The 25,658-nt window shown below is 54.5% G+C and overlaps 8 protein-coding genes across 8 annotated transcripts; 2 read left to right on the top strand and 6 right to left on the bottom strand.

The window, feature by feature from the left end:
• Positions 1-135: 135 nt before the first annotated feature.
• CCOS01_01136 (uncharacterized protein) lies at positions 136-1,402 on the bottom strand (the record flags this gene model as incomplete). Its single annotated transcript, XM_060449332.1, has 2 exons — positions 136-695; positions 1,165-1,402. Coding segments are annotated over 2 exons (798 nt in total), but the record flags the coding sequence as incomplete, so codon positions are not given.
• A 3,185-nt stretch (positions 1,403-4,587) lies between these two features.
• Positions 4,588-8,936, top strand: CCOS01_01137 (glucose-methanol-choline oxidoreductase; the record flags this gene model as incomplete). The annotated part of the gene is made up of 5 exons (XM_060449333.1): positions 4,588-5,266; positions 5,319-5,435; positions 5,502-6,060; positions 6,118-6,645; positions 6,695-8,936. The coding sequence occupies 5 exons, from the start codon at positions 4,588-4,590 to the stop codon at positions 8,934-8,936; spliced, it is 4,125 nt and encodes a 1,374-aa protein (XP_060320771.1).
• A 583-nt stretch (positions 8,937-9,519) lies between these two features.
• CCOS01_01138 (uncharacterized protein) lies at positions 9,520-12,047 on the bottom strand (the record flags this gene model as incomplete). The annotated part of the gene is made up of 2 exons (XM_060449334.1): positions 9,520-11,647; positions 11,713-12,047. The coding sequence occupies 2 exons, from the start codon at positions 12,045-12,047 to the stop codon at positions 9,520-9,522; spliced, it is 2,463 nt and encodes an 820-aa protein (XP_060320772.1).
• A 972-nt stretch (positions 12,048-13,019) lies between these two features.
• On the bottom strand, positions 13,020-17,103 carry CCOS01_01139 (helicase associated domain-containing protein; the record flags this gene model as incomplete). The annotated part of the gene is made up of 2 exons (XM_060449335.1): positions 13,020-13,270; positions 13,326-17,103. 2 exons carry the CDS (start codon positions 17,101-17,103, stop codon positions 13,020-13,022), a joined length of 4,029 nt encoding a protein of 1,342 aa, XP_060320773.1.
• A 589-nt stretch (positions 17,104-17,692) lies between these two features.
• On the top strand, positions 17,693-18,602 carry CCOS01_01140 (HIT domain-containing protein; the record flags this gene model as incomplete). Its single annotated transcript, XM_060449336.1, has 2 exons — positions 17,693-17,783; positions 17,851-18,602. The coding sequence occupies 2 exons, from the start codon at positions 17,693-17,695 to the stop codon at positions 18,600-18,602; spliced, it is 843 nt and encodes a 280-aa protein (XP_060320774.1).
• Positions 18,603-19,002: 400 nt separating this feature from the next.
• On the bottom strand, positions 19,003-19,553 carry CCOS01_01141 (AT hook domain-containing protein; the record flags this gene model as incomplete). The annotated part of the gene is made up of 2 exons (XM_060449337.1): positions 19,003-19,115; positions 19,184-19,553. 2 exons carry the CDS (start codon positions 19,551-19,553, stop codon positions 19,003-19,005), a joined length of 483 nt encoding a protein of 160 aa, XP_060320775.1.
• Positions 19,554-20,677: 1,124 nt separating this feature from the next.
• CCOS01_01142 (signal sequence receptor alpha chain) lies at positions 20,678-21,599 on the bottom strand (the record flags this gene model as incomplete). Its single annotated transcript, XM_060449338.1, has 3 exons — positions 20,678-20,963; positions 21,027-21,463; positions 21,522-21,599. The coding sequence occupies 3 exons, from the start codon at positions 21,597-21,599 to the stop codon at positions 20,678-20,680; spliced, it is 801 nt and encodes a 266-aa protein (XP_060320776.1).
• A 1,476-nt stretch (positions 21,600-23,075) lies between these two features.
• Positions 23,076-25,209, bottom strand: CCOS01_01143 (cyclin domain-containing protein; the record flags this gene model as incomplete). The annotated part of the gene is made up of 4 exons (XM_060449339.1): positions 23,076-23,372; positions 23,425-23,964; positions 24,021-25,094; positions 25,198-25,209. 4 exons carry the CDS (start codon positions 25,207-25,209, stop codon positions 23,076-23,078), a joined length of 1,923 nt encoding a protein of 640 aa, XP_060320777.1.
• Positions 25,210-25,658: the final 449 nt, after the last annotated feature.

Genomic DNA, 25,658 nt, shown 5'->3' on the forward strand with positions numbered 1-25,658 from the left:
ATACTGAGACCAGTGCTGACACTCTAAAGCCACTTTCAATTGCGGCAAGAAGCCGGCTCGTCGGCCGTTGACATCTCTGACATCTGATAGAAGCCAGTAAAGTCGCTCTACTCACTCAAAGATGATCATCATGTATTAGCGATATGAATCAACTCTGATAGGTCGACATTGGATACCAGGCACGTATGAGGGTCTCTCGGGCAACCACGTAGCGGCTATTTCCGCCGTCTGCCGTAGGCACCGATGCTCGATTACCAGCTTGAAGGGTTGAACACAGTGCTCAACGAGAGAATGACGGCCCGAATTGCGTTCTGCCTGCCGATAGATCGATACTTTGAGCGGCAAGACAACGTTGCTGGCTTTGAAGAATCTGCCCAACTGAATGTAGCAGTGCGACAACGGATAAATGAACACCGGCTGTGGCTCAAGACCTTGAACTCCACGCGCACTTGACGACTCCTTTTGTTCAGGGTTATACATGACATAGAATGCCTCCGCAGACCCTGGCTGGTCTGGGTGACACTGACAAGACGAGAGATGGGCTGCGTGCGCCAGACCCGCATCGCCGAGCTGACGTTGGCCAAACAGGTTTCTAGAAGCAGCAACAGTTATCGTCGATGCCCATTGTGTTTCCTCAAGGTACCTCAGATAGGGATAGTGTGACTGCTGGAAAGAGAAGTTTCCGGGGATTTCACCTGTTGTGAAACGATTCAACGATAATGCTGATTCGACCACAAGCAAGATCCCGCGCAGCACAGCATGTTGGTGATGTTTTATTTAACGTCGTTTTATAAATATCGCGTGTTTCCAGTGGTGGATTTGTTGAAGAAGGCGTTCCTAACGGACGTAAGAACATTTATCTCTGGACGAGGTACATCGTAACGTACCATTTCCAGTGCCTCTCGCGTCTTGCGACTATGATGCGTACGACAGCTGTAGGGACTGAGCGGAACAGATTGGAGGGTGTTGGTCACTTAGCTGTGCTGGATAAGCGTCGCTCTGGCACTCGTTTCTGTCGATCGGGCCTTGCAGCATGCCATCGAATTGCGGCGGCGCACAACTGGGCGAGTGACGAGGCCACCAACGTCGTTGTAAGTCGTTACGACGCATTGGCCAGACGCTGATGGGTTGACCCCTGCAGCAGCGGCGGTCTGATGTACCTACCTAGTAAGTCTGCAATCGCGTGGGCAGTGAACTCAGCCCTACCCAAGAGTTGAAAGGCTGACTCGTGGATTGCCAAATGGTATTGGACAATGACGGGAGACTCGGCCCTGGCATATGTTTCATCGCACGATTGCTGACCGTTGATGTCTTGTCGATCTACCAATGACGAGGCAGACGAGGCACGCAGCAAAATGGAGCTGGAGATGACCGAGACGAATGATGTAACTTGACCGCAAAGCTGGATGTAAGATGAAAGAGGCACAGTTCAGCCTGACGGTTGCCTTGGGGTCTCGGGAGCGATCTGATTGGAAAGATTGGTCTGTCGTGATGTATTCCGTATATCTGACGAGACTCGGAAGGCACCGATGGGCTCTGAGTGGGGCCCGCCGAGTCGGGATGGCACTAGCGGGGCAGTAGCGGATGGCGCAGCGACCACCCTCCCGCAGGGGCCGGACCAGGATCCACTGCGGGCCCTTGCCGCAGGCCCGCGTTGTTGGTGCGAGCTTACGGGCTACCAAATTACGCAGTCAGTTACCGCGGACTATTTGTGACATTGATCATGGATTAGAACACAGTCAGACGAGACATGTGGGCAGAGATTGTGGTATCAGGAGCCTCGGACTTCGTCACCCACTCAATACTCCGTACAGAGGCCGCAATTCCGGTCAGTGTAATTTGATGTTGGAACCAGGTTCACCACCCTTCTCCCTGTCACCTGGAATTGCATGCCAATTCCATGCGGCCTGTCAGTGGCCGGCGCATGTCAAGCATCAATCGTTGTTTTACGTCCTCAATCACATGAATGAAGCAGACGAGCTTTCCTACTGACTACATGGCCGACCCGAGAAAAAGTTGCATATAGTCAATGTCAGTCTTGCCTATTCTCATGCTTCGCCTCATAGAATGCTTCTCAGCGGCGCATGTGCTTCTACATCGTCATCGCCTATTATGGTAGTCTGGTTCGACAAAATTTTGCAGAAGCTACAGAAGAAGACGGAAGGGACAATACCTCATGTTTATCAAGGCCAAGGCTTGGTAGCGTGAAATCCTTGCCCTATCGTGAATAATGTCCAGCCGAGGCCCCTGCCCCAGTCATGTCGAACTCACCTTGCACCAACACATCGGGGTAGGGATACGGCTTAGTCTCGTAAGGTGATCCTGTCGCACAAGACTCTGGCAGCTCTCTGTTTCAATGGCTATCTCATTCTTTCGGACTGAGACCAAGCTAGTCAAGTCCACCACTCGATTGTCTCAGCTTTCATGTGGGGAGACGGGCAGCTCGGGAGCCGATTTTGCTTCAATCCAGACTTGCACTGGCTTAATTGAGAACATCTGGATTGCCTGGGTCTGTTGTCGTCTATCAAACTTCCCCATCTCAATCATGTCTTGAAGAGGAATTGAGCCGCAAAGCGTGCAACATCAACGATTGCGGTTGTCTTGTTTGAAAAGGGCCTGGAGAATTCTGTGACCAGGGTTTCGATGTCGATTGTGGCTGCCTGGGGTCAGTCAAGGGTAAGGTCCAATTCATGGTGGCATTTTCCTGTTGCTGAATTCATCCTCAACCCCAGGATGCTTTAGGCAATCACTGATTGTTCGGGAAGGGTGGTCTGGAAAAAAGATACTTGACGCACGTGCCAAGCGGAAGTTCCTTTCGGCTGAGCCCTGGAGTGGCTGCCAGTTGAAGATAAGCGGGGCAAGGGTGCAAGAGGACGGGACTCACTCAGGTCGAAGTCCAAACGGGCAACCACTCCGTCGGGTGGAGAAATCTACGGCACGGTACGTATTCCTTCTTCCTTCCCACTGGGAACGGCCGCCTGGCTAAAGCCGAAGGGGAGACAACTTTCGACCAGTTTCATTGGCCCGTTTGCGCACACGCAAAGAGCGACCCAAGAGACATGTCTTTACCGGCCATTCAGGATCCATCTTTCCGCTAGTCTAGGCCTGGAAAAAAGGTACCTAGTGAAGTCGTCTTTTTTAGAGTGCGTACGTATATGTATCTTTTCTTCACTTTTTCCTCCTGTCCACCGAGGTAAGGTAGGTACTGCTCGTAGCACTCAGCTCGCCCAATCCAACCCCATCAAAGGCACCAATGGCACCACCCAATACAATGTACATCATGAGGCAGCTTCTTTCTTTTCTGGTCATGACAGACTCGGTCTGGCCAATAGACTCATGCCGTTTCGCATCTTCTGCAATAGTTGCTGCACACTAAGAAGTGATTGTCACAGCCCAACTCTCCATCAGCCCTCCTCCTTTGCACAGTACAATCCTACTCCGATTACTATCCACACGACGCTACTCTTATTTTCGGCAACGCCTTCTGTACATCTGCAGCTCTGCATTCTATTGCGCCGGCGCAACCGCCCACTCACACCTCGAGAAACAGGGCGCTGAACCTCAGTCTCACCCTCACTCCATCCCCCGTCTTCTTGTCCCCGGCTTCAGGGCCTCAGCTCGTGCCGAGACTGCGGTCTTCTCTGTTGCTTTCCCTCATTGTCTGCCTTTTTGCCTACCCATAGCCCAATAAACCCGGGCCCGGATTTCAGTCTCAGGCCCCGGCTTTCCAGCCAGCCTCACTAGACCGGTTCGCTCCAACTTTAGTGCAAGAATGAATGAATTCGGATTCGTGCTCTAGGCCCGAGACACAAGATAGCTGAGCTATCAAACTATGTTGGCCCTGGCTTGCCTCAATCTGCTAAGTTCGACCTCAGATTGTAGTTACCGTAGTTCACATGCTGACAATGCATTCTCTAAGCTGTGCGTGTTGGTTTGGCTTCAGCTCGAGATCAACAGTCACCTCTTCTTCTCGCGCAGTATGCCCATCACACTTGCAATCGATGACGGATCCGGCACTGGTCCTTGCCGGCTCGACGAGCTCGTTCGTTCGTAGCGCACCCAAGGCACCTAGTGACTTAGTATCCCCATGTGCGTGTCGGCAAGGATGTTCCCAGGACCCCGGTCATCCATGGTGGTGTTCCCTCCTGGTCTGACTAGGGTGGGTTCTCTGTTTAGGTATCTACATAGACTAGTGTGGGGTTTCTTACTAGGAATAGTTCGCAGCGGCGCATCTCCCTCTGCTTGGCCCGCCGTGGATCCCCCAATGAAGCATTCTTACATCTTCTCTGTAAAGCCCATTTCTCTCTTCCGCCCTTCATTCTGCGCTCATCATCCGCATTCATCTTCTCAGCCTTGAAGCGTGTATCTACTTTTCTGTTTTGTTGCTATATAGAGTCTGGCGGAACCCCTCTCATCCTCAGCTCATAACCACTCACCAACCATATTAACCCAGTATCTTGGCAGCATTTCCTAATCAGCAGAGCCTTTCTCAGGAGTCTCACACTTGCTCGTCAACTTTGCTTTTGAGTAATATATACCCTGGCCTTATCCGCGCTTGGATATTCCAGCCCTAGAGGCGCCAAACACATGGCTCCAATGGCTACTACAGAGGGCCTCAAGAACGGCACCGAATCCGGTCCCAGCCATATTAATGTGTCCAAAGCCAATGGATACCACTTGGACAGCAACGGCACCAATGGTCACAACGGTCACAACGGCTCGACACCCAGATATGCCGGCTTCTCGCCTGCTTCAACAGACTCACGCCCGCAGACAGCGTCCTCAAAATCTTATCAAGAGGAGCCCCCCTCCAATGGTATCAGATACAGCAAATCTCACAGAATCCCGACCTTCGGAATTCACGAAGAAGACAACGCCCCTAGATCGAGGAGCTACGCCAACATCCGCACATATGCCGACGATGCCCGAAGGCAATATCCTCGCATATCAAAGCCGGTTGAGCTGATGCGCAGCAGCTATGATGTCGTTGTCATTGGTTCAGGGTACGGTGGTGCTGTCGCCGCATCCCGCCTCGCCCGTTGCCAAGATGCCAACGGCAAGCGTCAGTCTGTATGCGTACTGGAGCGAGGAAAAGAGAAGTGGCCTGGTGAATATCCTACTGGCGTTCTCGATGCCTTTGACGAGCTTCACGTTTCCGGCGAGTTTGCCCCTGGTTGGCTCCCCAGCACAACTGTGGAAAAGGGTGACCCGACTGGCATGTACCACTTGATCTTCGGAAAGGGGCTGAACGCCGTCGTTGGCAATGGTAACTACATGCTTTCCTGTTATGTTGAAAATCATCTGCTGACTGATGACAGGCCTGGGTGGCACGAGTTTGATGAACGCCAACGTCTTTCTAGAAGCCAACGAGGCCACCTTGTCTATGCCTATCTGGCCCAAGTCCATCAGGGAGAACCCCAAATGTCTGGAGAAGTGTAAGCCATTCGCCCCTAGGATTTTGTACGAATCTTTGGAGACATTACTGACACGTAGTCACTCAGTTTACCAAAGAGCTCGGGATGTTCTTGAGCCCACTCAATACCCAGATGACTGGCCCGAACTTCCCAAAGTCAATCTCTTCAAAAAGCAGGCTGCCGCTCTTGGCATGTCCGACAAGTTCAAAATGGTCCCTCAAACAACTAGATTCCGCAATGGTCCCAACAGTACTGGTGTGGAGATGTCTCCATCAGCCTTGACCGGCCAGGACTGCACTGGTGTCAATGATGGCTCCAAATCGACTACATTGGTGACTTACCTGGCTGATGCCTGGAACTGGGGCGCAGAAATGTTCTGCGAGAGCGAGGTTCGTTTCATCAAGAAGGCCGACCCGCGCATTGGAGGGTACCTCATTTTCTTCGCCTGGCATGGCCGGAACCGAGGTCACTTCAAGGCCAATCTCCACGGAGACTTGATGTGGGTGCATGCGAAGGAGTGCGTGTTCCTCGGTGCCGGTGCTATTGGTAGCACTGAGATCCTTCTCCGTAGCAAGGAGATGGGACTGCCACTGAGTCCCCGCGTCGGCGAAAACATGAGCGGCAATGGCGATATGCTAGCCTTTGGGTAAGTTTGGACCTTTCTATTCTACTCCGAGACGTACGCGACTGACCGCGATCTTAGATATAACATGGACGAGGAGGCGAACGCGATCGGGAAGCCCTTCCCCAACCCGTATAACCCTATCGGACCTACCATCAACTCCGTTATTGATGACCGCGAAGGGCACGAGAACCCTCTTGATGGATATGTCATCCAAGAAGGAGCTATACCTCGTTCTTTGACACCGTTCCTTCAGACATTATTGGAGATGATGCCTGGCAGCATTGAAGCCACTGGAGAACCGTTCCAGGAGAAGGTCCGGTCTGCCTTTGCTCGGTACTCGAGCCATCTATTCGGCGCGTATCGCCAGGGCGGATCAATGGATAACACTCAGGTCTACCTGGTTATGTCCCATGACAGCAGTCAGGCCATGCTTACACTCAAGGATGACAAGCCAGTCCTTGAGTTCCTCGGGGTTGGTCGTAGCGATCACGTCCGCAAACTCAATGACCTGCTAGCAAAGGCTACGCAGGCCATGGGCGGAACCTTTGTCAAGAACCCTTTCGATGCCTTGATGGGAGGTCAGCAAGTGACCGTTCATCCTATCGGGTAAGTTTGAAATTCGTCCATTTGTGAACTGTTCTAACATGACTCACAGTGGAGCTTGCATGGCCCGCGATGATACTGGCGCCACCGGTGTCACCAACGATGTTGGTGAGGTATTCGCCGGAGACGACGACGAGACACACCCTGGGTTTATCATCACTGATGCCTCCGTCATTCCCGGTGCCATTGGTGTCAACCCCTTTGCTACTATTACAGCCCTGGCCGAGCGTTCCGTCGACGCTCACATCCACAGGAGAAACCTCAAGATTCACCCCAACGAGAACGGCATCTTGGACCTATTCGGGGAGCCTCAGTTTGCCCCCAAAGAATCCCATGAGACGGCAGAGACTGAAGTCGAGATCAAGAGAATCGATGAAGCAAGCTCCCTCATTCGCCATGCCGACCAATCCAAGGCTGGAGGATTCGGCTTCACCGAAGTCATGTCTGGTTTCGTTCATCGCGACGATGGGCTCGTGACTGACAAGCGGGCCACCTATGAGTTGGCCTACCGAGCAGCCAAGAGCCTTTGTGAGAGCGCCAGATTCTTCCTCAGTGTGCAGGCCTTCAACACGAAGTCCATGATCAAGGAGCCCGACCACTCTGCCATGCTGACGGGTACCTTTGTCTGCCCCTCTCTTCGCGGTTCTCCTTTTATGGTCCAGAGAGGTGACTTCAATCTCTTCATTCTCGACCAGAAGGCACCGGGAACTCGGAACATGACGTACGACTTTGACCTCCGGGGCATCCACGGCGAGAAGTACCATTTCCATGGATACAAGGTCGTCGATTCCTCCGTCGCCCTGGCCCCCTGGCAGTTCTGGAAGGCCACGAGCACCCTCTATGTCACCATCACCGAGCACAGTCGCGACCTGGAGGCCGTCCACGACTGTGACGAGCCGTGGCGCCGCGGAAAGGTCGTTGCCAAGGGCATCATGCACATCCAGTTCGCCGACTTTGTCTCTCAGATCATGACCATGACCCCCACGGGAAGCAGTCTCATAAAGAAGGCCTACAGCGCGGCGAGCTTCCTCACCTACTTTACTCGCAAGTCGCTCTCCCTTTTCTTGGCGCCCTTCACTCCTCTCCAATACCCCAGCGTCACCTACAACGGTTACGTCAACGACACTCCTCCCAAGGCATCCTTCGTCATCGTCGCACGAGACGGCGTCAAGACGCGCATGCACATGTGGGAGCCGACCAACCCGAGCATTGAGACCAAGAACCTCTTCATGATCCCGGGTGCCGCAGTCGATCACCAGATCTACGCCCTGCCCACGATCAAGTACAATGCGGTCAACTACTTCACCCGCGCCGGCTACCGCGTCTTCATCGCCGTCCACCGCATCGGCCAACTCATGGTCGCCCAGAACAACTGGACGACCTACGATGCCCGCCTGGACCTGCGGGCCTGCATCGAGTACATTCGCGAAAAGTACGCCGACGGCAACTCCCAGGAGAACAAGGTGTACTGCATCGCCCACTGCATGGGCAGCGTCGCCTTCTCCACCGGTCTCCTAGACGGCACCATCCCCTCCAACTGGGTCCACGGCATCACCTGCAGCCAGGTCTTCATGAACCCGATCTGGGCGACCCTCAACATGGCAAAGGTCAAGGTCGGCCCCATCCCCATGGACAAGCTCTACAAAATGGTCCTCGGCAACTGGTTCTCCTGCAGCACGGCCAAGGACGACAGCTTCCTCCAGCGCGCCCTCAACGAGGCCCTCAGACTCTACCCCGAAGAGCGCAAGGAGATCTGCAACAACGCCAGCTGCCACCGCTGCACCCTCGTTTTCGGCCGCTGCTGGAACCACAACAACCTCAACGAGGCGACGCACCGCCAAATCGACCGATTCTTCGGCGGCGTCAACATGACGCAGCTCCAGCTCCTCATGAAGCAAGGCTCCGAGGGCCACGTCATGACAAACGGCCCGCTCTTCCGCCCGCTCACGACGCCCGACAATATTCGTCGCCTCCGCGGCGTCCCCGTCATGCTCTTCGTCGGCCGGGACAACGCCGTGCTTACCCCCGAGGCGACGGAGCGCACGTACGAGATCCTCTGCGACACTTTTGGCTCGCATGGCGGGGACGGCCCGAACGGCGGACTCCAGTACCGCCGTCGCGTCGTCCCTGGGTACGGACACCTCGACTGCTGGATGGGACGCAACGCGTGGAAGGACGTGTACCCGTTTGTCAGGGAGGAGGTCGATCGCGTTGTCCGCGGCGAAGAGTACCACTTTGTCGACCCTGATGATAAGTTCTCTCGCATGGTGGACAGCGGTGAGCTGCTCTACTAAGAGTGAAGAGTTTCATCATTGTAGCATCATCACGTTGTTATTCGCGGTCGTGTATTTCTGGGGGTTCGGGATTTATCTCTCATCAGAGAGTCGGAAAATTGTGTCGATACCCCAACATTCCTTATTCAAAATGTAATGAGAGCGTGGGAATAATCTTCTTGGAGAATTCAATGCGTCGGGAAGCAAATTGGATTTAGACAGGGAAAAAATAAGGGGGAAATTTTACACTCACTGTGGTGGATAGGAGTTTGGGTTGGATCATGTCATTTTCTTCAGAAAGAAGCAGCAGTGCAGGCTCGCATCTGCATCATTCATTCCACAAGAGGTACTACAAGGTTACCAAAGGTAGATGCCAAATAATCAAACCTATCGGCATCAGAAAAACAGAAGCCACAGATACTTGTACAGAAACGCCAGTGACCTTTGCCGATTTCCCAGTTTCATACACACATTAAGTCCATCCGTCTGTTAGTCTTGACCCGCACATCATCAGGTCCAACATGATACAGACAGGAGGGTGTTCTGCCTCCCTCGCGAGACAAAACCAAAGGAACACGTACTTGTACAGAGAGCATGCCTTCTCTCATGGACCCCCATCTCGCGACATCTCGCGCAGGGACGTGACGTAGTTTGCTTCCAGCGCATCCCAGTCAACCACCCCGGCCTCCCTCTCAACCATCTGCGGCGGCGTCCACGCTTCATCAAAGACCAACCGGACATCGTCGCGGTAAATGAAGCTCTGACGGTGCCATTCATCTTCACTAGACGCCTCGATCCTGCCTAACGCCACGTCGAGCTGCTCCACGACCGCGCCTGACCCATCGTCTTCCCACGCGATCCAGGCCATCGTCTTGCCGCCCTCAACGTCAATCTTGAGCGAGGCAGAGCCCCACTCGAACGTCCCGCTGGTGAACCCCGGGGCGGTAATCTCAACGATCTGACCTCTCTGCCGCTTCTGCTGATTCGTTGCCGCGGAGGATGTCGACGTGACAACACGGGTAAGCTTGACTTCAAAGACGCCCTGGGCTGTCGCGAACCCTCCTCTCGCGAAGCTGAGCCACTTTGTAAGGTGCGGGCGGACGGTCCACTCTGCGCCGGCAGGGGCAAGGAGCTGGATCCCCAGGATCTCCGAGGTAAGGGCGCTCGTGGGACCTGAGGACCAGCCGTGACAGTGGGAGTTGCGGGCTGCGGACCGGTAGGCCGGGTACTGTAGGCCGCCGTCGACCATGAAGCCCTCAACCAGCGTGCTGTTCGTGAAGCCCGGCCCGTCGAGGAGGTAGGACCACTCGAGGAGCATCAGCTCGACGGCGGAGTCGTGCTCGTCAGCCGCAGCGTGGGCGAGGAGCTCAAAGGAGGAGACAAAAGGCGAGATGACGTTGGGGAATTCAACCGCGGGAGCGCCGTACTTGCCCCAGCGGGATCGAAGTCTCTCGGAGACGACCGCACGTCGGGAGCGCGGCGTAGCACCGGAGATGAGGGCCCAGCTGTTGCCGTCTTGGGGGTCGGTGTGCTCGGGGCCGCGACAGCTGCGCCGGCCGATATTGTCCGAGTACAGACCGGTGTCTCCGCAGTAGAGTTGCTGAATGCCGGCGTTGAGAGCGCGGCGCACGCCCGACCAAACCCCTCGCGGACGTGCCGCGGGGCTGTCGTCGTGGAGCCACTCTGCTAGCTTGATGCTCTTTTCCAAAACGGCGCTCAGGATCGCGCTGGCTTCGAGGTTGTGGCCTGTCATCCCTGGGCGCAGCCAGTCTGCGGCGCTGGTGACGTGGAGGAGGCCGGTGTGGTCCACCTTATCGATGCTAACGTTGAGAGCCTTGACATAGGCCGGCCATCGTTCTGCCAGCCAATCTAAGTCTCCAGAGTACTTGACGTAGTTGTAGGCGCCCAGCAGAGTGTGCAAGTGATATGTATCACTGAACTCGCCGTGGAGGCCCAATGGCGGGCCGGCCCATGGCAATGATCCATCCGCGTACTGATGATCGAAAAGTACGTTGAGGGCATTGCGGACAGCTACCATGTCATATGTGCTGACGGCGATACCAGGTACCGCAATAAACATGTCGCCGGGCCAAACGACGCGATCACGCTTTGCGCCATCGGTCGTGACAGCCGTGCCGTTTGCGATAGTGAAGTTGGAGTACCAAGAACCCGTCGGCGACTCGTTATGGTCCCAGTCGCGGTTGTAGTCGATGATGGCCGAGCCTTCTCGAGGGTCGATTGTCGAGAGCTGGAGAGTGTATGCGCCGGCGTACCAGATGCGATTGAGCATGTCGCTCGAGCTGTGGAAGTAGCCCGAATACGCACGACCGTTGGACTGCGAGGGAAAGGCGGTGCAGTTTACCCAGAGGCCCTTAAGCGTAATCCAAGGCTTCTTGTACGGGTCTCTGTCGGCAGCTCCTTCGAGTGGTACTTGTTTCTCGTCCTCTTCTAATACTGCCTGACCTTGAGGCCGGGGTACCTCCACGAAGCGATCGTCTGTCAGAACAGGGTATTCCGGCATCGTCAACGTGAGGTACTTGAAGCCGCCGCGAATAAAGTCCTTGCCAACGCAGACTGTGCCGGTCCTGTCGTCAAATTCAAAGTGTAATGGCAGGTCTCGGTCTAACTTCTCGGTCGTGGTGTCCGGCTGCGGTCCGGCATATAATGAGGACTCGGAGTACGCTAGGGAGATCTCGGGGTCGTTTCCGGTGGACGATACATCGAAGCATACACTGTCAAGCAGCCATGATTAGCCAGGGACGACGCGCTCTAAAGGGCAGCGGGCACATAATCGTACCGTCCAGCAATGTTCTCCTCAAATTCCAGCGTCAACATCCCGCCAGGCCCAATAGTGATGCCGTGGTGGAACGTACGTCCCGCTTCGACGCCGACCTCTACGGCCTCCAGACCCGACGTCGTGATGTTCCCTTCCACGTCCCATATGCGATGCGGAACGATATAGGTCTTGTCTGCTGGTGCTTTTATATATCTTTCCCAAGGTCCCCTAAAGACCGGCGTGTCAGGGAGACTATTCGGATCGATGAACGGAGGCTGCAGTGCCGCCAGGATCATGCGCGGCGCCATCATCGAGACAAGGGATGCCCATTTCGCGGGCGGTGTTGTGGACTTCATCTTTCCGGCTCAGTTGGGGCACGATAGGCGTTACAATAGACAGCGGGAAAACGAAGTCGACAAAGTTCAAGAGTATAGCCAACAAGTCGAAGCCATGTGGAACACAACGTCTCGGGGGGTAACTTGCAACACCGGCGTTATTGTGCAGACGTAGAAAGTCCGGAGGCTGCAAGGGTTTTTGGGAGCAAAAAGCCGGACGCCCTGTTGAGAGGGAGAGGAATTGACGCACGCACGAGCTTTGGGTTGTTGCTTTGTTGCGAACAGAGTCCGTTGCAGGTTTTGGGGACCACCACGGGGTCGTTGCACCTGCCCTGCGTGCGTGCCGAGCTACCCCGCGTCCCACCCCCGGCCCCGCAGCCCCCGGCCGCCGATCGCCGCGAACTCTATGCACCTATCCATTCCGGGCAGGCGCAGCCCTCTCCACACTATCCGTACCTTCATCCACATGCCGTTGAAGGTTTAATGCCCGTTGACAGCCGCATCTCACTCGGAAAGGTTTGATCTCAACGAGGACTATGATTCCTGAGAGCAAGGCAGAGGAAACGTATTGAATGACTAAGTAACCTCACCTATATTGAACCACCTGCTGGAAGTGGGGTTGCAGCAGAAAATTGTCCAGTTTCAGACCACACCAAACCCGAGACGTTCGTAATCCACCGTATTTCAGACAACTACCTTGTCTCGTCGCGGCAAATGAAGAGTTTTCAATACGGGCACTTACGATATAACATCAAGTCTGAGTAATAAACTACGCGGCCAGCCATTGTGCGCGGCCTTGCTTCGGCCGCGTCTCTTGCTTGGAATGAACATCCCACCTCATCCACATCGGCTCTGCTTTGAGTACATACTCAAAATAAAAAATGTGGGACGCAATGACGTGTGATGTGTTGCGTTGCTCACTCTATTTTTTGCCTCTCCATATTTGCGCCGGCATAATAATCCACAAAAAAGTATGGCATACCACCCGTTCTATCATGCGTCTAGTCCGTCCAGCTCTATCAGCTTCGCAACCAGCTTGATCACTTCGTTGTCTGCGAGATCTAGTCCAGGGTTCTCAATCTTCATCGCAATCACGTCATCGACCATGCCCCTGAGTCTCGACACCAAAACTCCCAACCGCGCCCAGCCTCGAAGGCGCACCCATTCGTCGACCACCAGTCCTCTTCCCAGTGTATCCAGACTGATGGCACCAGAGAACAACAGCAAAGTGTAGGCGTTGAAAGCTATTTGAGAATCAGCAAACTTATCTTCGCCTTGATATTTTCAATGGAAACTTACGTGTGAGGTCTCGGATGAATGTCTTGCTGGTGGAAATCATAGTAAAGTACGACATGAACGAGGCGTTACCAGTGAACCCTTGACTGCCGAAAAGCGTACTGCTGGGATGCACAAACACTCGACCCTGCTCTTGAGCAAAGTACTTGATCAGCCGCGCCTCCGGATCCAACTCCTTCGCACCGGAAACCGTGCTAGTAAACTTCTTGTCGGGATACTGGATCCGCGCAATCTGCGGGTTGAACGCCGAGGCCGTAATCGCACGTAAAAGAGTCATGCCGGATTTGCTCTGGCTCTGAGCGGCGCCGGACTTGCTCGTCTCGACGATACCAATCTCAGCGAGGGCAGAATAGTACTGCATTCGCGTTGCCGATATGTCATTCAGCGTAAGCCACGAGAGGAAGTTGTCGTCGCAAAAGTTGCGAAGTTGCCGCTGTCCTACCCCATCGCCGCGCATCTCGTCCCACTGCTTGAACGCCTCAAGATCGGTAAGCAGGTCGCCGTCTCCGTTCGAAAACTTCATGCGCGCGTCCTTGGCCTGGTCGCGCTTATCCGGAGGCGACATGAATGGACTGCGGGTGCTGAGAATGGCGGCAATCGTGACCGAGTCATCCAAGCAGCCAAAGATGGCACCGTACACCATGAGTTTTGCGCATCGCAAATCGGCGGGGATCATGGCTAGTTGTTGACCTAGTGCGGTCATTTCGTCTCCGTCCAACGCACCCATTCTGCGCAAGAGCTTGATCGCGCCATCAACGGCTGTGCTATCAGGCGGCGTAGGCGACTGTGAGAGGAATCCGGCCACGTTCCTCATACCCATGGCTCGTACGGACAGACACATCTGCTCCAACGGTACTCTCCTGATTTCCGGATCCGGTCGCTCAGCCATCTGTTGCTCGAGATTCTTGGTATACAGCTTGTAGCACTTGCCGGCCTGCACTCTGCCAGCACGACCACGCCGTTGCTTACACGCCGCGCGAGAAGCCCAGTTCTCCTCCAACTTTCTCATGTTGTTCACGGGGTCGTATGTAGTCTCCTTCACCTTGCCGCTGTCGATAACGGCAACAATGTCGTCAATCGTAATTGAAGTCTCCGCCACGTTGGTAGCAACGACAATCTTTCTCTTGCCATGCGGCGGACTGGCAAAGACCCGTTTCTGCTCTTTGGTCTCCAGTGAGGCATGCAGAGGCAGAACGTGTAACGAGGAGAAAGACCGCAGGACGCCACACGCCCTGTTGATCTCGGCCACTCCGGGTAAGAAGATGAGGATACCGCCCGACTTGCCCGTATGAGATAGATCCGCGTCAATCTCCCGTACGGTCTCTGCCAGAAGGTCGTAGTTGATGCGATGGCCCAGCTTTTGAATCACCTTGCCCATGGCGTCGCCTCGTCCGCCATCTCCATCAATCATGTCACCTCTGAAGCCCGTCATGTTGATGATATCGTCTAGGTAGAAATCATCAACAGGGTACGTTCTTCCAGCAATCTCCACCATGCCGACGTCCAAGCCTTGGGAGGTGAAGTAGTAGTTGAAAGATGCGGCATCAAGCGTGGCGCTCATGAGGACCAACTTCAAGAGGTTCTTCCTCGTCTTCATGACCTCCCTGACAATGGTCAGAAGGAAGTCTGTATCCAGACTACGCTCGTGCACTTCGTCAATGACAATGTGACTGACGTCTGCCAGCGACGCCGCAACGTCTTCAATCTTTCCACCAGAAGTTTGCAGCCTCCTCAGTAGCACACCAGTCGTCACGAATGTGATTTTTGTGTTGTTGCTTCTACGGTTCTCGCCGCGAATGGCGTAACCGATTTCGTCTCCAACTCTGCTACACCGTTCCTCGGCCACACGGTCGGCCAAACCAAGCGCGGAGATTCTCCTGGGCTGTGTCACAAGCATATTGACACATTTGCCCAGGCCCCTGTTGTACAGGTCGTCCAGAATGAACTGCATCGACTGCGTTGACTTTCCGGAACCAGTCTCACCACTGATGATGGTAACGTGGTTGTGTTCGACGGTCTGAACAATCTTGTCACGAACCTGCCACGCAGGTAACTTTTGACGCTTCGACATCATCTTCTCCCACGCTGGATCCTCCGTCCTTCTCAACCAGTCATCTCGTGATCGTTCGTCAGGTGTCCACGAGATTGGCTTAGGAGCTCTCTGGGATTTGTTCGAGGCTCTCTGTGACCGGGCTTCGTTGGGTACCTCGGACGCCGTCGAGGCTACTGCTGAAATGTCCAACAGTTTGCCTGGCCGTTCAATTATGTCGTTGATATTTTGCTGAATCCAGTCAATGGCAACAAAGACCTTCATAGGCTCCTCCCAGTAAGAGTCGTCTAGATAGCCAATCGTCTGCTTGATTATCGACAGCTTAATCTGCGCCGGGAGAGGTGCCACAACGGCAAAGTTGAGCTGGGCAGGGTAATTCGGCGTCTTGCGAACCTGAACGGCTGCCTCTACCGGCTTCCCTGCGTTCTTGACCTTTTCAAGCTTTACTTGGATGATGTCCACCGATGTCTTCTTGAAGAGGTCGCCGAAAGAAGACTCCATCGCAGAAACTTCATCTTCCCAGAGCTCATTCGCCGAGACACCCGGGGGAAGAAGATCTTCCGCGGTCGATCGCGACTCGTCTCCTGACACTTGCCCCAATAGGCGGAGCTGAAGGAGCTCGGCTGCCCGGCCTTCGCTACCGCCAGCCTCCTCGAGGACGCGGGCGCACAGGTCGAGGGCGTAACCAGATTCTGAGAGACGTTTGATGACAGCTTCTTTCTTGAGATCCATGGACGCGACCGAGATACCCGCCGCATAGCTCTCCGGCAGTGCCCATCGCGGCAGGTCATCCTCAGGAACGTGAATCAACAGCCACTCGAGCGTTTCCTCACGGTCCTTGCAAATCTCTGTAGCCTCCTCAACGTGACTTCGTCTGAATCCCAGCTTGCTGAGCTCGTCGACAATCGCCTTTTTCTGAGCCGCTGGTATTTGAATCTTGTTTGGGTTCCAAACAACATACTTTTGAATCAGTGCCTCGACCTGGGTTCGCGAACGCTTGCCCATCTCAATCTTTGGCGCCGTCACCCAGCCCTTCATAGCGTTTGCGCCGGCTAGCCCAGATGCGCCAGGCATAGACTTTGCCTTCTCCTTGGCCGCCTCCGCCTCCTTGCGCTTCTTCTCAGCCGCGGCCTTGGTGTCCTTCCTCTCCATGAGAGTCTTGAACGGGTCCGCGTCGTACATCCACGCCTTGCCATCCTTGACGTCCTGCTTCTTGATTTCCTGGAAATCTTTCCACATGGACTTATAGTCGGGCGGCAGCACCATGTGCTTGTTCTGCATGCTGCACACCCTAAAGAGGGCATACGTGGCCGCGGCATGCCTCGCCTCCAGGGCAGTCGGCCTGGTGAGCAGATGTTTGAAGTCCGGCGCAATCTTGAACGAGTCCAGGGTCATGAGCTCTTTCGTCTTCGGGTCCTTTGCGCTGAGGGTGATGAAGCAGGCATATCCCTCCGGAGTCTTGCGCATGTCGTAGACTGGCTTCTCCCACTGCTGCTTCTGGCAGTACTCATTGAAGAGGTTCTGCGGCAGCTTTCCGGTCCATGACGACCCGCCAATGATCTGTTTGACGGTGGGCTTATTGGCAGCTGGACCGGCGGCCTGCTCCATGAGCGATAGACCGCCAGTCTTCTTGCCTTTGGCGCCGTCTTTGGAAGACGATGCGGCTGCTTGCGCCGCTGGGGCTGGCGCGGCGGCCTTGTCCTTTCCCTTGCCTTTCTTAGGCGGTGCCATGGTTTGGTGGCGTGTCGAGGCGTTTGTCTAAGGGCAAGTCTGAGCCATGGAAAACGCTGTTGGCGGTGAAGACGAGAACGCAGTCGGTCTATCGTGAGCCACCTCAGAGTAATTGCGCGAATGAGCTCGTTGCGATGTCACTGAAAGCACTGGGAAATTTTATTTGCCCGTGGATTTCCCAGGTTGATTGGGGTGGTTGTTGGAGCCCAGTTGCAGAAAGCCACTTGCCGTTAGCGGTTGCAGAGGCGGTTTGCAGTGGCCACTCAGCGACCTTGACGTTGATGGTGGCTGGCACTGGATGGAGGGGCACGGCTTCTCCTGCAGCTCCCCCGCTGTGGGTACCTCGATTATGTTCTTTGAAGGGTCCAGCCGGATCTCTAAACTGCCTGATGCACAATCACATTTGTTGCCGTACCCAGGACATAGCCTTTGGTCGCAACGAGACCGCAGACCGCAGCTTTGAAGCTACGGAGTCTTCTTTACCACTGTACTTCGTATAAAGAATGGCTCATTGAACACAGCGCACACTCTGGGCCACACGCAAAGCCTTTCCCACACCCAGCCAAACATCCCACCCGCAAGACAGACAATGGCGGGCACAGACTCGGATCCTGAAGACGCCATCACCAAGGATGAGATCCAAGGGACCGCCGCCGCGCCTGCACAACCGCGAAATGCGTGTAAGCCATCCTACAAAAATCTTCCCCGAAACCTCGCAAGCATTCTGACCTTCGCGCCCCCCTTAAGTCGCAGAGCTCATGACACGAAAACGCAAGCCCGAACCGACCCCAGAACCTCCCAAGGCTTCTTCTCGAAACAAGCCCCCTCACACAAGCCGCGATGGCCTTGGTGTATACATCGAAAACCCGTCCTCCTTCCCTGCCTCGCGCGTGATCTACCACAATGACGATTTCGTCGCCATCAACGACCTGTACCCGAAAGCCAGCGTCCACACGCTACTGCTCCCTCGATCCCCCAAATACACCCTCCTTCATCCGTTCGAAGCCTTTGACGACCCCGAGTTCTTAGCGACGGTACAAAATGAAGTCTTGAAGCTGAAGGACCTCGTAGCCAAAGAGCTACAGCGACGGTTCGCAACGGAAAGCAAGGCCGAGGCAGATCGGGAAGCCGTGCTCGACGGACGCGCAGAGCCGACAGGCGCCGAGCTTCCCCAGGGCCGTGACTGGCACGCCGAGATTATTAGCGGCATACATGCGCATCCAAGCATGAACCATCTGCACGTCCACGTACTTTCGCGAGACATGTATTCCGTGTGCTTGAAGCATCGCAAGCACTACAACTCCTTCAATACCCCCTTTCTGGTCGATGTTGCCGATTTTCCACTGGCCCCGGACGACCCCAGGCGTCATCCCGGCCACGAGGGCTACCTCATGAAAGTAGACCTTGTTTGCTGGAGGTGCAAGGATAACTTCAAAAACCAGTTTGCGAAGCTGAAGGAGCACCTCTCCCAAGAATTCGTCGAGTGGAAAAAGGAGTAAAGACGGTAAGATCACAACTGCGATATACAGTAGCGCAACAAGGGGGCAAATGAGGAAAAGCAAAGCGTGGAGCAGCACGACCTCAGCCCAAAGACGCAAGGTTGCGTCTTCACAATAACAACCATAGAAGGGTGGAGACGAAATAGTCTCGTATTCAGCAAAAAGCATGATATCTCAGTAACGGTCAGGGTCTCGCATGTCGCGCGGTCTGCAGGCGGGAGAGGACCAGGACCGTCATCGACACCAAGCCCACTAAACAAATCGGAAGCGATGCCCCAACGCCTTCTTATGTTTTCCCCAGTGTCCGCCAGACGAAAAATCCCAAGATCCCGTGCGAAATGTAGCAAAAAGGTCTTCCCCTTTCGTCCGTTGTATTACTGTGGATGAAAAAGTTTCGTGGTCAGCCGAATATTCCTCGTATCATTCTCGATGGCAGCCAAGGACGCACCTCTTCAGCAGAGTCCGCGGCGTCGGATGGCGACTTCATCGCGGCGTCTTCCTTAGTTTCCTGTGCTTGATGTATTAGTGAGCCGACGTTCATACTCGTACACGAGCCGGAAGGGGAGAGATCTTGAGCTAACCTTCCTCTCCGTCTTCCGAGTCGGAATCAGCGGGCAATTCCTCTTTGGCAGCCTTGCCCTTCTTGGCAGACTCGGCCTTGGGTGTAGCGGCGGCGTCAGACTTGCGAGGACGGCCACGGCGACCACCAGCGCCGGCAGACTTTGGTGTAGCCTTCTTGGGAGTAGCTGCGGTTGCGTCGTCGGCCTTCTTGGGTCTTCCGCGCGTCTTGGTGCCAGTGGTACTAGGTGCGACCGTCTTCTTCACGCCTCCGCTACCTTTTGGGCGACCACGAGGACGTCCCGTGGGAACGTAGGGCGTCTTCTTCTGGCCATCGGCTTTGGGGGGTCTACCCCGACCGCGCTTCACGGGTTCCTCAACGGTTGGCGCCATTGTAGATTGTGTGTGTTAAACGAAAGTTATTTGCGAAGAAAAAGAAAATGTGGGAAAAAATTACGCAGGAAATCAGAGATCGTGAAAAGCCCCTCGAGGTACTGTACAATTCTTCTCCGCGACGATCGAAGAGAATGGGGTTCACGAAAAGGTCTGGGAGAGAGTGAAGTGTGAAGGAGAGAAGACGCCGAAGGCGGGCGGACAAGTCCTAAATGTGCAATTAAGGTCCGATGCTCATAGCGCGGAAGTGACCCTTGTGGGTGGAAAGCGCGTTTGCGCGTCACTCTCGCGCACATGGGGAAGCTACTACCTTAGGTTCGTTGAGCACCAAAGGTAGGTACCCGCTTCTGGGGTAGGTGCCTCCCAGGAGTCCAGGACCACCCAACTTCAGACTGAAAGCACCAAGAACCATGGAGATGCATCTACATTTAATGAGATAATCGTGCAATAACCCAAAATCTCCCAATACATCATGTTTTGGTATCAAAAAAAAATGCAAATCAAAATTGCACTTTCCACTGGTCCCATGACCAAAGAACACTCAGGTCCCTGCTCTGGCACAAGTAATCAGAGTGCTGACCGCATTAAGGTAAGGTCAGGGCCCTGAAACCTCAATTGGATGCGTCTCAGGCCAGATCAGGCAAGGTAGACTTGCTTTTTCGTTGTTGAAGTGATTGGTAGTCACATATCTATGCTGGGAGTTGACAAACTTTCAGGCGAACGCAACACTTAGTCTCTCACGAGGCTTGGTGTACGGACAACAGCTAACAACAAGCTCTTGGCAGCCCATTCTTCCCTTATTGTCGTTAGTTGCGAGTGGAACAACGTCAATGGACGAGACATCCAAGGTGTCGTTCACATATTCTTGAGAGTGCATCTTCAAGGCGATAACAAAGCTCCAGTAATTCCTACGGGAGTCGCCAACATCGGCTTCTTGCCTTGTATGTAGCTATTGTACAGTACTTTTGTTTTCCTTCTCCAACGTCAACTCAATGTAAACATCCTATAAGCTCTTTTCCAGCTTGTTGGGCTCTTCAAGGTTGCCAATCTGTGATCGCATGGTTGCTATCTTGTCCAACGTATCCACGTTCTTAGGCGGCTCGCTTCGTAGAGGTGCTACGTTCCTACTCGCCCTTCTTGAGCTTGCCACTGGCACCGCTCTTGACACGCTTGGCAACAGGGCGGTTGATGTGGTGGTCGGGGATCCAGCTCTCGTCGTAGCTCTTGCCAGTCGAGGAGGCAACACCAGTGGTGTCAGCCTCAGCCAGAGGCACGGTGACACTAACAGTGCGCGCCTTCTTGGAAGACTTGGCCTTCTTAGCCTGGGGGAAGAGGGCTTCGATCCAGGTCTTGTAGACAAAGTACAGAGTACCAGCGAAGGCACCAGACAGGAAGAGGTAGAGGAAGATGCTACAGGAGATGTCAGCGGTTGTCATCAAACCATAATGGCGGTGCATTGGTTGTAGAACTCACATCTGAGGGTCAAAGATGCTGGTAGGGGGCTCGACAATGGCGGCGGTGGAGTTGTAAGCCTGGACCTGGAAGATATCGCCCTTGGAGTTGCTCACGACAGCAATAAGCTGGAGGAGAACATCCTGGGGGTTGGCGTCGAGAGCAAAGGAGTAGGGAACAGCCTTCTTGTCGCCAGCCTCGATGGTCAGGTCGTAGCGGGCAGCCGTCAGGTTGCGGATGATGCTGTCACTGGGAAGGGAGTCCTCGGGAAGCTCCTGAGTGGAAGACAGGGTGCCGCCAACCATGGCGACCTGAATCGGCGCATCCTCATTGTTGGTGAACTCGATCAAGGCCTTGGTGGGGTGGCCATTGACGATCTTCACACCAAAGATGTCAGCATCGGGGAAGGTGGTCTCGATGTCAGCCTTGAGGGTCGGGGGAACAGCGTCGGTGTCGACCTGGTGATGGTTAGCAATGAGCATCAGTGGTGCTAAGATGTCAAGAAACATTACGTACAGGGGCCGCCTCGGCAGCGAAGACGCCGGAGATGGGCAGGGCCAAAAGGGCCAGGAGCGAGGACCTGAGGTAAACCATTGTAGTGACGACGAGGGACAAGCAGTTGGATGCGACGTGACCAGTTCAACGATCGCAAGCAAGGTTGACTGTAGTGGGGGAGAAGGGAAAGGAGGAGGGAGGTAAGGAGGAAGATGGGAAGTGGCAGATGGAAGATGGAGATGGAGACAGATGGAAGGGGGGCTGGGGCAAACCCAATTCAACTCAGATCGCGTGCGTCTTTGCGCTGAGGTGTCAGGTTGGATGGGTAAGGTGGGCGGGAAATAAAAGTGTGCGTGAGGTGGGTGATTCAGCAATGGGAAAGAGAGGCAGACTGGACAACCGTGGACTGGGAGGCGACAACAGCAAGGTGGCCTCACAGCAATCGATCCACCACCGCCTTGGAGAAAAAAGGGACCTCCCTCGCACCGCGCCCATGGCCTCGTCAATTGAGCTGTTGGCCAATGAAGTGCCTGACGCACTGCGGAGCTACCCCATGGTGCAAGTGCCACATGGAGAACCAGCCACCAGCTTCCAAGCGAGTGGGGCACCTCAAGCTTCCATAGCTGGCGCGCTGGTCAGCTTGACGACCCAATCATAGCTTCCCTCGGCCAGGGAAGGGAGCTGTACTTCAACGTCAATAATGTACCTTGAGGTAAGTACGAAGGTAGATGCCGGTATGACTTCCAGGTTGAAGATAGCACGAGAGTGCCAAGGTGATACTCGCGCTCACCCAAAATCTTGAAGTAGTGCCCTCCACACTAAAGGACTTCATCAAAGCATTAAATCAACGGACCAAGAATACTGTCAAGATATTCATTGCCTCCTTACCGACCCGACTACCGTGACGCCGCCATCCATTGTGGCCATCTCAGCTGATCCTCTAGCTGAACTGTAACAGTACATAGAAAATGCAAATCCCACCCCCTTTGCCAAAGGATTATAAGTCATACACAAGTTATTGCCTCGTCCTAAACCATCCCTCAGGCAGTCATCATAGTTTGTGCCGTTTCATCTATGCCACACCTCCACGGATCGCGCTTGCTTTTGGTTTCGGTTCTGGTATGTTGCTCCTGGAAGCCACGCCCATCGTCTGCAAGGTTTGTTTGCCTTGCCCTCTAGAGGAACCTTCCTCCAACGCCAAAACAACCTGGCCGCGTAGTAAAGAAAAATCAAAATCGACTCGGGCCAACCGAAAAGTAGTGAAAGGCTGAGTAAGAAACCAGTCATTGGTATCGTCAAGTCGTCCAGTGTCGTCAACGGACCGCGCGGGCGGTCTAAAACATTGTGTAAAAAGAGTTGCCGGCGGTTCATCAGTCGTTGCGTCTAAAGCCCGGACCTGTTGTCCAGCCGTACTCGCAATCGTGGTATTATGATAGCCGCCGCAGTTGCAACCAATATCGCGTCGGGTGTCGCTTAGGAGAAGAAAAAGGTCGTTGCATCGAGCCAAGTGCCCCGCGGGCGCACGGGGAAGTCCCTCACATGATGCGTCATCGGTGGTCGAGCACAATTGTCCCACTAGCTCTGGAGCTCGACCATCGGCTTGCCATGATGAGGTTGGCCAGCGTTGCCGTCGATCTCGGCAAAGTCATAAGCCGCCACACGGCCTGTAGACTGGCGAACAGCGGGCAGGGTGAAGCCCTTGGCAATCTCCGTCTCAACGTACTCAGCAGCGCGCTTGTATCGCTTGTCAGAGTACTTCTCAAAGACCGCAAGGTGGTGCTTGCGTGGGTTGTAGCAGCACTCGAGGATCATAGTAACTAGGTTCTTGAGCTGGCCCCAGGTGTATCCAGAATAGTGGACATGCGCAGGAGTCTATTTTCATTGTTAGCGGCTTGGTATAATAAACCTGTTGGAGTAGACATACCCAGTCACCCTTCTTCAGGATCAAGCGAGACAGGCAGTGCGCGGCAGCAGCGAGGAAGCTGGGAGGGCTCGCAACGAAGCGCTCGTCCATGATGGTCACCTCCAGAAAGTACTTGGCCAATGTGCGCGTCTCCAGGTCGTAATCATCCGCCTTGCTAACGCGACGCAAGAAGCTCATCGGACCAGGGAAGCCGAGCTCGAAGCTCAACATGCTAAGCATGAAACGCTCAGCCTTGAGGATCTCGTCAACCTTGTAGCCGTTATCTACCATGAAGACGATCTCCTGCAGCGACGGGCAGTTGATCTCCTCGTACTTGGAGGCAACGAGCAATGCAGTTGCACCAACGAGCTGAAGCTTGCCGATCGATACAACCTTATACGAGAGGAAGCGATCGATGTAGTTGACGGTCAAGAAAAGCGTCTCCGGAAGCAGGCTGAATCGGTGGTGAACTTGAACGAGCCAGTCCATCAAGACGGAGCGCATGGACCATTGAATCTCGGCCTGGTTGTCCATGTAGTGAGGATCAGGCAACATTCTCATCTGGATGTATGATGATTAGTAGATGCCTGTATGAAAGCTATACGGGGCACACAAACCTCAAGCTCCCTCATGTACTCAAAGATGTCATCTCCATACTCTGCAACCATGCAGACATCCCAGATCTCGTCGTCAACCTCTTCCTGGGTACGGGTACTTTCGACGATGGCACGGGCAGTCTCCAACTCTTGCTCGACCTTGTCGGTAATCTTAGGAGCGAGTATAGTGGTTGCGCCGCCCGTAGTAAGGTCGCCGCGGGAACGGTATGAGTGGGCAGTCGTGTAGCCCTGGTCGTCGTAGAGCTCTTCTTCGTCATCCTCGTCCCAATACTCCTCCGCCTCCGACATGTTTGGAACACCCAGTGATTCGGAAAGAGGCTCCAGGGAGCTAAGCTTGTCAACGGCAGCATTCGATGATACAATATCCTCAGGTAGTTCGCTATCCGGAACGTCCAGCGAGCGTCTGTGGTAGGGGCCATGGTACTGTTCTTCGCCAATGTGCTCGACGGCATCCTCGTAGGTAGCCTCCGTCACATCATCCATAGACTTCCAGGCTGCCGCAGCAGGAGCAGCGTGTGCAGGGGCTGTGGTCAGCTTGCTTTGTGTGCGTCGCAAAACATGCGCAGCAGGCTCCTTCTTAAGCTGAGGCTGAGACTTGTGGTGACGAGGCTGTTTGCCAGAGGCTGACTCTGAAATGGGGTCCTGGGCCACGAATTTGCTCTTGGAGGGACGAGCCTCGTAAAGCTGAGCAGCGGAGGATCTCTTGGCAATCTGCTTGTTCTGAGTCTTGGGCTGCTTCCACTCCGCAGTCACGGGTCCGTTCTTGCTGCTGAGGGCTGTGGCCCGCTGAGCGGCCTTGAAGAATCCATCTTTGCCATTGACCGCGTTCTCCTTGTTGTAGATGTGATCCACAGCCTTGCCCTTACCCGCAGTCTGGTCGCTGGGAAGCGAGATCAGGTTCTTCACGGTGTTGCTGACGTCGCCGAATGCGGTTCGCTTAGCAGCAACCTGCAGAGCGCCGTTGCGAGGCATGGCTTGCAGGTTACCGGTAGACTTGTGTCGCTGGTGAAGAGAATCGTGTTTCGAAGGGATGATGTTTTCGTTGCCACCTGGGTGGACTCTGAGGCGCTGAGGCTGTTTGAGTCAAGTCAGTCGATAGTTTGAGAAAGTCGCCCTTGCTTGGTCCTTGGGGCGAGGTACGCGGGCGTGGTGGTTACGAGGGAGGATAGTGACTTACTCTAGCGTCCATCGCGACTGCTGGTCTTGCAGATAGCTACCTTAGTGCTGCTGGTTGAATCTGCTCGGGAGGGCACCTTTGTGGGGCAGTGAAGAATTATGAAGGCGCGCAGTGGATGTTGATGTGATTATCGTGGGACTGAGAATAATTGCGCGTGGGATAGCATGTAAACACCACAGTGACTCGGTTGGCCGTGTTGTGGAAAGTCGTGGTCCCCAATTGCTGCCGATCAGATACGGGCACGGTTGGTCAGAGTGAAGGGATGGGCGAGGGACGGGAGATTGCGACGGGTAGGGATATAAAAGAAGGGAAGGTCGGTTTATCTCTGCGGGATGGTAGAGGATAAGAACCAGACCCGGGCTGCCTCGACAACGACCAAAGTGGAGGAAGGATGGGGACGGGGATGTAGAGTTCGGAAGCAACTCTTGATGGGAAGAAAAAAAGGTCTCAGCCAAAAAGCT

This window comes from Colletotrichum costaricense (assembly GCF_030867565.1).
Source record: "Colletotrichum costaricense strain IMI 309622 chromosome Unknown Scaffold_1.1, whole genome shotgun sequence".
Lineage (NCBI taxonomy): Eukaryota > Fungi > Ascomycota > Sordariomycetes > Glomerellales > Glomerellaceae > Colletotrichum > Colletotrichum costaricense.